This window comes from Mugil cephalus, chromosome 10, assembly GCF_022458985.1.
Source record: "Mugil cephalus isolate CIBA_MC_2020 chromosome 10, CIBA_Mcephalus_1.1, whole genome shotgun sequence".
NCBI classification, from domain to species: Eukaryota; Metazoa; Chordata; class Actinopteri; order Mugiliformes; family Mugilidae; genus Mugil; species Mugil cephalus.
The window spans coordinates 7,136,136-7,149,823 of NC_061779.1; the positions used below are offsets into that span (position 1 = coordinate 7,136,136).

Sequence of the window (13,688 nt, forward strand, 5' to 3'; positions counted from 1 at the left end):
AATGAAAAATAAGAGGTGGCACGGCCTGTATATCAGTCAGCTAGACTGTCAACGAGAACATAACTGTTTAACAGGAGATACATACACATATACATAGACATTAAGTCCTGCAACGTTTTACGAGCCATAACCTCAAAAGCCTGAGGCTTGTCAGCTCTAAAACAGTTATGAGCATAAACTGGTTCTAAACACTGGTTGCATGAAAGTTCACAGTGCATGTGAAGAGCAAAGGAGGTGAAAGACGACGTCGTGCCATTCTCCTTATGCAAGCAAGCTCAGAGTTTCCCATACAATGGTAACACAATCAGTATGTTTACATACACGTGAAAAAAGCAAATCATTGCCTTAATCCAACTTTAACTGAACAACTTAAGTGCATGTAAACATGTTACTCCAAATAAAATCGAAGTTCTCCTTATCCGATTAAGACACCCAGATAATCAGAATCAGAATTACAGCTAATGCGATTGGAAATCAATTTTCTCCACCACATATATCCTCAATCAGGCTTTTAATTAGATAAAGCATGTGTGCATGCTCCACAACCGCTGTGCTGGCGTATGACCGTGGAACAAAAACATCCAAGAAAGCCGGATGAAGAAGAAGAAGGTAAACAGAGCTGATAGAAGAACCACCTGAGAGATATCGTACGAGATTAAAAGCAGTTCTACTATCATCCATCTTGTTGTTTGAAATGCTGGTCTACTGCATGAACGCCTCTTGTTTATTATATGACGTAATAGGGGGCCGTATTAACATGGTATTAACCCCCTGACACATAACATGACACATATCGCCACCTAGTGTGGAGAAGGAGGAGGACATGTTCCCATCAGTTATTCGATTTTCTCCATTGCATGTAAACTGGGACAAGGGCCGCATTCAGAAAGTTGAATTTCGTGCGTAGCTTGGTTAAGATGTGCATGTACACGCACTGAACAGCAGCAGAGAAAAAAAAAACAGCTGCAGCAGGTCATCAAGACGGCCGAGTGGTTCGAAGGCTCCCCACTTCCACATCTGACAAGATGTACTTGAGCGTCTCCTCCGACAAAGATCCGCAGACACCCACTCACCCAGGACACACCCTGATCGGCAGTCCCCACTCTGGTGGACTCAGAGTCACGCGGGTCTGCACCAACAGACTCAAGCACAGCTTTTTTCCCCCCATGGCTGTGAGAAGGCTGCCGCTATTTATGACCTCATAAACACATGACATCAGCCCGCTACTGGAGATCGCTGCCAAACAAAATTATGTTGTAACTTGTGGGCTATGACCATTAAAGTTCCTTTTTGGTAAATGCTTCCGAAAACATCTCTCCCTCCCCTTCCCTAATGTTTTTGCTTGATTATTTATTCCATGGAAATGGGAGTTGGTCAGAACCCCGAGGAAGAGACGTCACACATAACGTGAACTAGCTTAGCTTGATAAGATTGAAAGGCAACAGTTGACTATAAATTTTATTTATTGAATATCTGACTTTATTTAAACTAACATGCATTTGTCCATGGAATACCACGTCTCAACAGCTTATGATCAGTGTTCCTATACACTCTCTGACGAACTCCACAGGCTGCTGCTATTTGCCGCTAAATACAATATCAGTGTTATTATGGAAATTTAATGACAGACAAAATGCCTGACTTTATTTTATGAATCATATACTGCACGAATAATTTTAAAATACTAGAAAATAGAAACGCCAGGTTGTGAGAAACACTGGAATATAATGACTACTGTGATTGTACCAGTATGTGGTTGGAAAGTAGTTCAGCCAACCGTAATATTTTCTTTTAACTGGTCAGTTTTTGTGGTTCAACATTTCAGTTGCGCTATGTACCCTAATGAAGCTTTAACAAAAAACAGACGCATGGTAATGTGGCAGGTGAATACAACTCAGCCCAGGACCTTGATTTACAACACGAGTTGGAATTTCAGCCAAAACTAATGAAAAACACAGAGTTGTCTTGCTTCTGTTAAAACTTGTGGAAAGGTGATCAATCTCTGCCATGGCTTTAAATTTTGTGACATGTCAGAAAGCTGATACACAGTTTGTGTGGTCTCTGCTGTTACAATAAATATCACTGGATAATTTTTTTTTCTAAGAAGTGGCGGTGGTATCCCCGCGGCCCGCCACTCCTAAATGAGTGTAGAGAAAACACTGAGTAGGTATTTATTTCAGTCACACTGGTTTAATTTTTGGCTAAAAAGTTGCTGAATCAGTTTCAAGTCACTGAATCGTTTCGGATCGTATCGTTCTAAATGAACCAAAATCGTCCTTGAATCATATCAGGAACCATGAATCGTGATTTGAATCGAATGTTTTGGGACAAAAGGTCAGACAGGTGGACGAAGGCAGGCTTGGACCTGTTCCACAAACACCAGTAGTGGGTCACTTTCCCTCGAGACAGAGCACCGGCACATTAAAGTGTCCCTAACAAAAAATCTTAAATATATAAAGTAACCGAAGTAAATGTAGACTCATTTTAATGTCACCAGATGGATGAGAAAGGTTTATAACTTCAGTTAACTCACTATCTAATGGACACTGCATTTCATACCTCAGCCATCTGTTGCTTTCTCTGAGCTTTGGTCGCCTCGGTGTACGCGTTGTGGTCAGTCTCGATCAAAATTAGGTTGTTGGTCTCCGGGTGGATTACAAATTTCCTGGGAGTGTACTGCAGGGGAAAGGCCACCTGGTTGAAGACCGCTCCTAGTTTCTCCAAAGCCAAAATTCTGCCAGGCAAGTAGTGACAAGACAGAAAAGAGAGAGTTACAAATCATTTTGAAAGTAAAGGATAAAAGCACAGACTACTATTAGTGACCCTAGTCTGACCCTAACACTAACTATTTTCAGACGTTTTAAAGACCATTTTCTCCCAGGGAGAGACCTCGTTCCCTTCTTTCAAATACTACAAGGAAATGCAGAAATACTTACATATTACAAGCTGGAGCAGGGGAGGTTTGGTATTTTGTAAAGCAAATTAAACAATTGAATATAAAATAAATTGCGCTTATTGTGCTTAGACTTTTTGATACAGGTTGAAATGACCATCTGTAGCAGGTATAACCCATAATTAGCTGCTGAACAGAAATCATTTTAGACCTGTACATAAACTTTTCTTAATTTCTTATATTCACATAACAGAAAATGACACCCGACCGTGTTACATGCGTTGCAGCGCACATCCATACCTCAGCGTGTTGGTGGAGATGGCCACTATGCCTTCAGGACACTGCTCAGAGGCAAAGCCAGAGGCGTACTCCAGAGTCTCATATGAGAGAGGGGTCAGATGGAAGCGGGACTGGTACGAGTAGCTGAGCCAGGAGCGACTGGACATTGCCAGCACCTGTCAGTCAGAGGAAAGAGATACAGATAAGTCATCTTAAGACTTAAGATGTCAATGTTTTTAATGATAAAAAAATGAAAATCTCCACTCATTCTCAAAGCTTAACACTTGCAGAAAAATTGACTATTTATAGATTTGTAAACTTAATATGCAGTCACTTGTGTGATTATTATTCTATAAGCAAATGATACATACAGCTTCCTGTCCCTGCATCCGGACTCTGAACAGTTTGACAGGTCTGGACCCAAGGTAACGGGTTCTGGTATCTGACAGGTCACCGGTGACTGGGTCCAAAACGGTCCTCAGCAGCACACCATTCTGACAGAGGGGATTAAAAGAACAGAAAAGAAACTCACAGATGGGCAGCAAACACATGGATACAAAACATCTACAATCTCACATCACATCCAGTTGTCACTGTCACCCTCTAGAACAACAAATCATATTGTTATATCAACATTTAGTTATTCAAAAGCTCTTGACTGCAGCGTTATAGCTCTGTCCAAATTCTGGTTGTCACAGATATTATTAGAAAATAACTTTGAAAATTAAAATACCTGAAGCCCAATGTTGAGGTAGAGGAAGCCCATGGTTCCCTTATCTCCAAGTTCATCTTGTTTCTCAACTCCTCCCATCTCAACAATACACAGACTCTCAGGCTGGGCTGGAAGGGCCTGCATGCTCAGCGGCTGCAGGCAGTCCTGTTTGTGATAAACACGAAGATTAAAGATATTCAAACATACACATGTCTCCACGCCTCACAAACAGACATAGAATACGAGAGGAGCTTCATTTACATTTACTGAATCCATATGGAACCTTCTTCATTCACACAGAGTTAAAGCAGCAACCCAATCTTAAAATCAAACTAAATCGGACAAAACTGTGAATATGTTTGGCATTTGTCGACATCCATGTGATTGTTAAAATAATCAGGGATATCACTTTTCGAAATGCCTCCAGGACACCACCATCGGAGCTTTGTTTCTCTCACAGGGGGAAAAAAGGCGTCTACTTAAAACAGAGGGCTGCTGGATGGATGCAAAGTGACAACCGTGTTTAGCAGCAAACTTAAATTGCAACCCACCACCTCACACTCGAACTGAAAAGTTGCAGGATTTTAGACTTGTGGCAAATTTTGCAGGTTGCAAACCGCAGGGGAGCTTTTTAGACAAATATTTTTAGGCCAAAGGCCGGTGACTGGTCATGCTCATGGGCTGTCAAAAGAATCAAATTTCATGCCAAATTAGTTTTCCCTAGAGAAAACACAGACGTTTCTAATTACTGACCAGAGGAGGGGGAAAAAAGCCCCAGAGGGGATTCATATCAATCACTGACAAAAAAGAAAAGATTTGTTTAGATGCAAAATGATTTGAATGGAGGAAAAAATGACAAAACACCTAGCTTTTGAGATTAGAAATACTCTACATCAATTAAAAAACAAATCATATTTTCTCCGTAAAAAAATAATTAAAACACGTAATAATTCAGCTGGTTTCTCCTCTAACGGGCCAGTGTCTTTAGTGATTTTCCGTTCATACCGAAGGGTCCAGGGAGATGATTCGCACGGTGTTGTCGACCAGCCCGACTGCCAGGAACCGGGAGCGTTGCTCACCAGGTGGAACGTTGGCCAGGCTCATACACACCACATCCGCAGACATCTCCTTCCTCTCTGTGTACTCATTCAGCTGGCCGGACTAGAGAAGGAGGAGGTAAAAAGAAGTCATCTCATTCCACTCCTGTATTTATGATGGCGGATGAAACTGATTTAATATTAGTTTCAGCTCAACAGAGAAACAAATAAAGAAGCTAATGATGTGTCGTTCCGCCTACTTAATACTTAATGACACTGTACATCCTATCCTCTCTACTGACACTGCAAATATTCCCACTGTTGGAATATTATTATTATTTTTTTATCACTGTCCAGCAATTAAACTAAGACAAATAAAATGAAACGTTGAACATGTCTGATATAAACCCACATTCTGGACTCTCAAGCAGTCCCTTAAGTCAGCATGCTATTCCTATTTTATCACTATTCGTATAGATCTAATCAATCCCAAGCCAGTCTGACCACTGTTTCTTTGAGTCGTGCACATGAAAACATATCAACTTTCTTACGGGGTCCATCTCAAAGTAGACCAGCTCCCCTCCCGTGAGGGCGATGACAACTTGCCGCTGGTTGACGGCGCAGCGGACGATGGTTTTTTTACCAGGGGTCTTCCACTCATTCACACGCTTGTCAGCTCGGATGTGACGGATGCCGTCTGGGTAGACCTGTAAGTGAAAAGGAACAAGCGGGAAAGAGCAGACGAAGTCAGACCAGGATAATAAACAAGTTGTTCCTTGCTAGTTTTGCTTTCCTTAGTCACTTTTCTTTTCATTCTGCCGTTACTTGCATGTTTCAGCCAACAGTCAGGAAAGGAAATGGAATTCGTCTTAAGACGCGAGACGTATTGGAGTGTCAAATTCTCATCAAGTATTCTTTTTAAATACTTGACATTCGATCACAGACACATCATATTTAACATGACGGCTAGAAGTTAAAGACAGACAGCTCTTAGAGCTACCCTTTATCTTTTTATCATTTCATCTAACAGACTTCTCTTGCATCTTGCTTTTTATATTATGTTCTTTGTAGTCTTCTTTTATTTATTAAATGATTGTGCACTGTGCACATGACAGCAAACATCTTGAAATCTTTAGAAGGACAACTTTACACGTTTGTTTTTTCACAGTAGTAATAAAGTTTAATTATTCATATATAGGGATGAGTACCGATACCCGGCACTGCTGCTGACGCAAACGGTCGTCACCAGACCCGAAAAGCAATGCAGATTTCGATGCAACTGAATTTTTGATGAGCGCTTTCTTAGCTGTATTTCCGTGCAGATATTACGCGTTAGTTTGGCTGTACTTCACCTCTAAAGATGCAGACTTGGTAAACTGCAACAAGTGCTTGAAGGCGATATTGTGCAAGGGAGGTAACAGCTCGAATTTGATTAAACATCTGATGACACATAGCATTTACAAAAAAAAAAAAAAAAAAAAGCTGAGATCTTTTACAGCCTTCCAGACGTCAAGCCAAGCACATCTGCTGCTGCTGTTGGTGGATTTAGCAGCGCCCCCGGAGAGGAGGGCAGCTAATAGACAGGACTTCTGTTTTTATTATGTTAATTAGGACAGGTTGTTGTGAATTTTATTGTATATTGGTTTATTTATCTCTTAGTCATATTTATATTATTTCAATTAATATTCTGTTCAACTTGCACGTTGCAAAATGCAAGAAAAATAAAAAGGCACCGTTTATATGCTCTTTAAGCATCGGCAGCGTTTCAAAAGCACCGGTCTTTGCAGCCTCTTATCATAAAGATATCAGCTGATGAAGAAGATGCATTTCACCCACCTGCACCAGCGCATCCTCGCCCAGCAGGGAGCAGGACAGAGTGGGCGTCGTTCCCAGAAACCCAGAGTCTGTCACTTCCTCTACAGTCTCCCCGATGGACAGAACCAGAGTAGCGTTGACGAAAGACACGATAATGTAGGCGTCAAATTCGTCTAATGAATAAAAAAGAGCAGAGAACAAGAAAGAGTGATGATGGGAACAATAATTCTGATGGAGCTGTTCTGGGGGCAGACAAACAATGGCCATTTAAAGCATAATTAGGCACATTAGTCTTTTAAACAGACTGGCGGTGTCTTTCACATCTGCTTAACTCCTTGCATGTGTTCAATATTTGTTCCTACTTATTGAATCAATGAAAATGTGGCAGGTCATAGCTGGGGGCTCACCTTTAAGGGGTCCCAGAAAATAAAGCAAAGCTGGAACAACACACTTACATCCCTTGAAAGCGCGTGAATGGATTGAAATGTTTTTCGACCCAAAGGGATGTGCATATCTTTTTTTGTAACACAAGTGATGTGTCGGCTTAAGTGTTGCTTGGCCCTAGGTTAAAAAAGGTGTTTCATAAACAGGCTTGTCTGGTCACATTATTTAGAAATGGTTTCACAAATTTAAGACAACTCAGCAAGGCCAGCTGGTACAACACTTATATTCATATATTCAGACCCCTCTCCCAAGACGATCTACGTAGTGAATATCATAGATTTGGTTTTCAATAAGCATAAAAGCAGCTCTCGAATTGCCTATTAATGCCTCTGTTGACTATAAAACAAGCATTTTGGAGCAGTGACAGACTAGTTTATTGTCTAACTCTACATATGTTACACAGTAAAGACACCTTCATGTTTGGAAACACTTTCAACACGTCATTTGAAACAAGAAACCCAGTTGCCGTGTCACATCTCTGCCACTAGAGGTCATTGTATCTATATCTCCATACACCTGTCAGTTATTAAAATCACCAGGAAAATTAAACTAAAAATGTTCTCCTAACTGAAATTGTAATCCCAAATGTAATAACCAAAGCAAAAAAATAAAAAATAAATAAATAAATATTGCATTTAAATGCCAGAGCCCTGGTGCAGAATAAGGCATCAAAATTGTAACACATGTGGACAATGGATCCACCTTTGAAAGTAACTTCAGTATTCTGAAACTGCACTGCTGTTGAGAGGCAGTGTAAAACCTCAACTACGCAGAGGTTTTCTTGTTGCACTTGCTTGGGGCACACACGTGTACTTGCAGCCCTTGTGGCGTAGTGGCAGTACTTTCCCATAAATTAAAGGGTGCACTGACACAAAGCCTCACATACACATGGATGCAGAGAGTATAACACTAACTACTATTACACATTAAGTGTTTGTCAGAAACCTTGCTGCTGTAGACAGCGACATAAAGAATTACAGTATAAAACACAAGAGAAGATGAAAAGCCTTTACCATAAAGTGATACAAACTAAAAGGCATTATTCTACCAATTTGTGCTCCAGGGAATTGGACACATATTTTTTATTATTATTACTATTTTTTCCCCCCATGGATAACGCAAACTGGAACGCAAACTATGTGTCAGAGGAGGAACTCATGTTTTTTTTTTTTTTTCTTGAAAACTATGAATTATTTTGACGCCATGAGCTGACGTTTTGAGTTCGAACCATAAAACAGGGAGGTGTAAAGCTGTCTGGAAAAGGAATGTTATTACCTTCTACGTGTCTGCGCACTGTCCATACAGCGTTGGGGTTACCGGGAAGTTCAGACACAGCCATCTCTGAAACCTGACAGACACAAACAGAGACTTGTTCAGTTCGAATCAATGACGACGAACATGCTGTGTTTGTCAAATGTGAAGACTGCTGTATGTATACACGGAAGTAAAAATGAATAATTCAACTAAGACATCAGACAACAGCATATAAACACATCTCTGAGGTCTATGAGGAAATATAGAATGATAAAAATGTTGTTTTATTTTCTGGCATTTAATGAAAAAGATTTACCTGAAAAATAGCCAGCAGATTAATTCATAAATGACACTAGTCTGCTTCAAGCAGACCATCAATAATTTACATAATCAAGTGAGCGAGTTTGCATTTTCATAACATATCAACCATCTTTTTAGCCTGGCTTTTAACTAACATATTTTATTAAAGGTGTATCTCTTGTTTATGTTTTTTTTTTTTTGTATGTAAAGCACTCGAGCCTGCATCTTTTGTATGAAAAGCGCTCTATAAATAAAGTTTGATTGATTGTGTAGACTGGAGAAACACATCTTTTACGTGTAAGACTTGACTGAGTGAGAAAAGAAAAAACAATGATGTAATAAAAACTCAAGATTTTGCGTCTGTGCTGAGATCAGAGTAATTGATATTGACTCTTCAGTTTTTATTCAGAGAAGAGACATGAAAAACTCATCATTTTCACAGCCAGTTAGTAAATGTAAAGCTTGTTACATAATCTGCAACAATTTGTTCTCAGTCCATGAAAAAAAAAGTTCGTTCTGGCCAGGTCATTTATATTTCAAGAGAAACTCAACTCCTGACCTCCAGGTCGTCCTGCTGCAGAATATGCCACAAGTACTAAGCTCATGTAGTGGTCACTAGTGTTTCTGGTTTTCCACACAAACCACACCCACCTCAATTCCTGACCAATTACAGAATAGACAGGAGAAAAACAGTTTTGCCCGGTTGATGTGTCGAGAACAAGCAGCGAGAACAAAACTTCACGCTAAGTATTTAACAGCCTTTAGTCTATCCATACATCTGTGTGTGTGATTAAAGAGAGTGTGTACCTCGAGTCCATGCCGAAGGACCCTCAGAGTAGACCTCGGTCCCCGTCCACAGGCTACATACAGCTGAGGTGTGTCTTCATTGGCCAAATCAGCAATCTGTCAAAGACCAGAAGGAGCAAATTATAGTGAAATCAACCCAGGTCTCTGCCTAATAATCTGTGCTCCAATGAATCAAACACTCACCTGACAGGACATAATGGGTGACAGGTTCTCCTGCTCGTCCACCAATACCAGGTTTTTGAGTGGGCGAGGCTGGAAGAAGAAGGTGTCTCCCTCTTCCAGCGGCATTGCAGAGGAGAACTCGGGCTCGTCGTCGTCGTCACCCAAATGAGCGATTTGGTAAAGATAACTGAAGGCAACACAGAAGGAACAAGGTGAGCAAAGCAGGTATAGACTTTATGGATTAATGAGGGAAACTGCTTGGTCACAGCAGCTATAATTACAAGTAGCTAAATTACAAAATTTACATATGTGCAAGAAAGAGAGGCAGAAGCAAATATATATTATATACATAGGAAGGATAAATAAAGCGTAATAATGTGGATGGAGGACCATTAATATGAATAACACAGAGTAGGGACGACATGAAAAGCAAAGGAAAGGTGCTACACTAAACATACAAAGGGCTAGAAGAGAGGATATGAATATACTTTTGATATTAAACTCACTGGTTTCCGAACTCTGAAGAAACAAACAGGAAGCCAGTCTTCAGGACACACATGGCTGTTGCCACGGGGATTGTGTCAAAGTACTTCAGCCTGATTTCTGTGACCTACGAAACGTCATTCACACGATAACAATTTCAACCAGAAACGTAGAAGCAAGACAAGTTTAAGACATTTTAGAGATTGACACTATTAATAAATGATGTGAGAAAACTTCGTCGCAGTGGGCTCACCATTTCTTCATCTGTTTCTAGAGTAACCTTGAAGATGTCGCCCTGCTCAGTCTGGGCCAGGAAGAAGAACATGGACTTGGTCTTGTGAGTGGCTGAGCAGACAAATATCATGCCACGCTCTGGGTCATCCAGGTCGTTCTGGAGGGACGGAGCGAAATAGGAGGGGGAGAATTAAATAAAATACGGAAATTACACAGTGCGTTTACACGCACAGCTTAATTGGGCTATGCTCGAAACTCAACTTTCTCAATGCTATCCTTGTCCCAGTTTACATGCAATAAAGAAAATTGAATAACTGATGGGAACATGTTCTACTCCTCCACACTAGGTGGCGATATGTGTCTTGTCAGTTTGTTAATACCACGTTAATACAGCCCCCTTTCCAGTTGAACTATTACGTCACATAATAAACAAGAGTCATTCATGCAGCAGACTGACATTTCTAACAACAACCAGATGCATAATAGTTTAGCTCTTATGCAATGTGTGCGCTACTTATGGTGCCCATAGATTTAAGATGCCCATTATCCCTCAGGTGGTTCTTCAACTGGCTCTGTTTACGTTCTTCATCTGTGACTGTCTTTCTTGGGTGTTTTTGTTCCAGGGTCACACGCCAGCGCAGCAGTTGTGTGGCATACATGCCTTATCCAGTTAAAAGTCCAATTAAGCATATACATGATGGAGAAAATCAATTTCCAATTGCATTATCTGGGTGTCTTAATCGGATAAGGAGAACTCGTGTTTACATATGCTTAAGTTGTCCAGTTGAAGTCAGATTAAGGCAATAATTTGTTTTTTTGCGTGCATGTAAACGTAAACAGGTAGGAGACGAGTTGCATTTGTGCTGAGATCAGAGTATTTGATGGACTCTTCAGTTTTTATTCAGAGAAGAGACATGAAAAAACTCATCATTTTCACAGCCAGCTAATGAGTATAGCTTGTTACATACGTAATTGTTCTCATGCATTGAAAATGGAATTAAATAAATACAGAATTTACAGGTAGAAGTCACTTAAATTACACCCACACTTCCACATAAACAAATATCTGCTCTTCGTGGTGTTTGTGGTGGGTCTGTAGAAGGCACTCACCCTGCGTCGTGGGATGGGACAGCGGATGTCGGGCTGGTCTCCGAAATTCTTGTAAGTGATGTAATTTTCGGAGCAGATCAGAACGCCGCTGGGTCCATCTGAGCCTCCAGGAACTAGACAGAGGCGAGGATATTAGTTAGCAGTTTGCGATTTACCTTCACTAAAAGCTAAAATACATACTATTGCCTTAACAATGCACTTTGGCTGAGATCAGAGAAGTTGAATCTTTCTCCATTCTTAATCAGAGAAGAGACATGACAAACTCATCATTTCTACGCCTTGATGTATGTAATGATCCATAATCCATACTTGCTCAAGTTTATTTACAGTTGCATGCAGGCCTTTCAGGAGGTTGAAAGCAGCTCAGAAGGACACAACTCCTGTTAATGCTCAGAGAAATGACCACCAACGCCCAAGTTCTTACCAGTGATGAGGAAATTCCCGTGTTCTTCCAGGGCCTCACTGTACTTGCGGACCACGTGGTTCAAGCCCAAATCCAGCTCGTAGAAGGTGAGGGTCTGTTGTGTGTTGGCAGCTGCTTCGCCTGTCGGGTCATTGTCAGCTTCCTGTATGTGATCAGACGTGATCGGAGGTAGTTAGGATACATCGAGCAAAAGGTTCAATGATGACAGGAGACAATAGTAGGAGACAACAGTTAAAAGTTCTAAAGTAATGTTCGTGCCCATGACTGTTGAAAATCAAGACTTGTGCTGAGATCAGAGATGATAAATGTTTCTCCAGTGACAGTCAGAGAAGAGACATGACAAACTCATCACATCTACAACAGTCTGAATTGAGTGTAATTTGAGCTAACCCTTCTGTGCCGAGTTGACGCAGAGACTACGGCGTTAACTCAGACCCTAACGCTGTAGCTGACATACATCTCTTTAGAAATTAACTTTCTGGCTTATTTCTGGCTGGAAGTAGAGACATAAATTAAACCAGCTCGCCAAAAAGACACAGCGCCAACTAGCGAGCCAGACTGACGAGTGCACAGGTATAAGTTGCTCGCACTGGCGTCAGCTACATGTGTAGCTCACTGCGTCTAGGTCCTGTAGTACTATATATGCGCCTTAAGAGGCCTTTCTGTGGCCTTTCTTTAAGGATTAACCTTCCACTAACTTACCTCATAGTCCATTTCTAAGCATGCAAACATCGGATTCTCAAAGCCGACGTCGACTCCAACGACATGGTAGACCAGTGTGTTCGCTTTATGTGCTTCCAGTGGAGAGGAGATGGTCAGTCTTGCTGCGGCATCTCTGTTCAGAATGTAAACCAGCTTCTGTTTCTCAATGGCTCCTGAGCAGATGAAGGATAAAACATGCAAGTTGGTTAGTTTTACATACAGGAGTTTCCTTCGGAGTTCAAACAATGAAAGTATCCACTCAGCTCCATTTTGAGTATATAATTTGTAATTTCGTTATATGTGCACATGCAGTGACAACAAAGGGATTCTGATTCAGAAACCTTTAAAAGGAATTAAAGAAATAATCAACCACAATGAGCGATGGTTTGAAATAAGATTCTGCCTGGAGGTACCGACCAATTAGATTTACTTGATTTCAAAGTGGTGACCAAATGCTGAGCATAATCGACCCAGCTTTTAGTGGAGTGCTATGTAGGCCAATATCGAAAACAAATGTCTGTGGACAAAGTGAGAAATAATCTCTCTGCTGGCACATTGGCAGGAGTTGTCAGTTTACCTATGAACTTACTAAATTTACTATAGAAAACCCAATAGACACAGGTTGGTGATAGCAGGACACAAAACTAGTCTGATTACTTGTAAATAACAGAGCTGGGTCCATCTGAGCCTCCAGGAACTAGACAGAGGCGAGGATGTTAGTGAGCAGTTGGTGATTTACCTTCACTAAAAGCTAAAATACATACTATTGCCTTAACAATACACTTTGGCTGAGATCAGAGAAGTTGAATCTTTCTCCATTCTTAATCAGAGAAGAGACATGACAAACTCATCATTTCTACGCCTTGATGTATGTAATGATCCGTAGTCCACACTTGCTCAACTTTATTTTACAGCTGCATGCAGGCCTTTCAGGAGGCTGAAAGCAGCCCAGAACGGACACAACTCTTGTTAATGTTCAGATATGACCACCAACGTCCAAGTTATTACCAGCGATGAGGAAATTCCTGTGTT

At 40.9% G+C, this 13,688-nt stretch overlaps 1 protein-coding gene across 1 annotated transcript in view; it reads right to left on the reverse strand.

The window, feature by feature from the left end:
• sf3b3 (splicing factor 3b, subunit 3) overlaps positions 1-13,688 on the reverse strand; it is a 31,031-nt gene that overhangs the window by 14,862 nt on the left and 2,481 nt on the right. The window contains exons 5-19 of the mRNA XM_047596460.1: positions 12,657-12,829; positions 11,955-12,096; positions 11,531-11,643; positions 10,440-10,577; positions 10,210-10,313; positions 9,725-9,890; positions 9,542-9,637; positions 8,456-8,528; positions 6,758-6,909; positions 5,473-5,628; positions 4,890-5,045; positions 3,906-4,049; positions 3,544-3,666; positions 3,194-3,348; positions 2,560-2,734 (exon numbers count right to left, since the gene is read on the reverse strand). Coding sequence (XP_047452416.1) covers positions 2,560-2,734; positions 3,194-3,348; positions 3,544-3,666; positions 3,906-4,049; positions 4,890-5,045; positions 5,473-5,628; positions 6,758-6,909; positions 8,456-8,528; positions 9,542-9,637; positions 9,725-9,890; positions 10,210-10,313; positions 10,440-10,577; positions 11,531-11,643; positions 11,955-12,096; positions 12,657-12,829 — 2,066 coding nt within the window. The remainder of the gene's footprint in view (positions 1-2,559; positions 2,735-3,193; positions 3,349-3,543; positions 3,667-3,905; positions 4,050-4,889; positions 5,046-5,472; positions 5,629-6,757; positions 6,910-8,455; positions 8,529-9,541; positions 9,638-9,724; positions 9,891-10,209; positions 10,314-10,439; positions 10,578-11,530; positions 11,644-11,954; positions 12,097-12,656; positions 12,830-13,688) is intronic.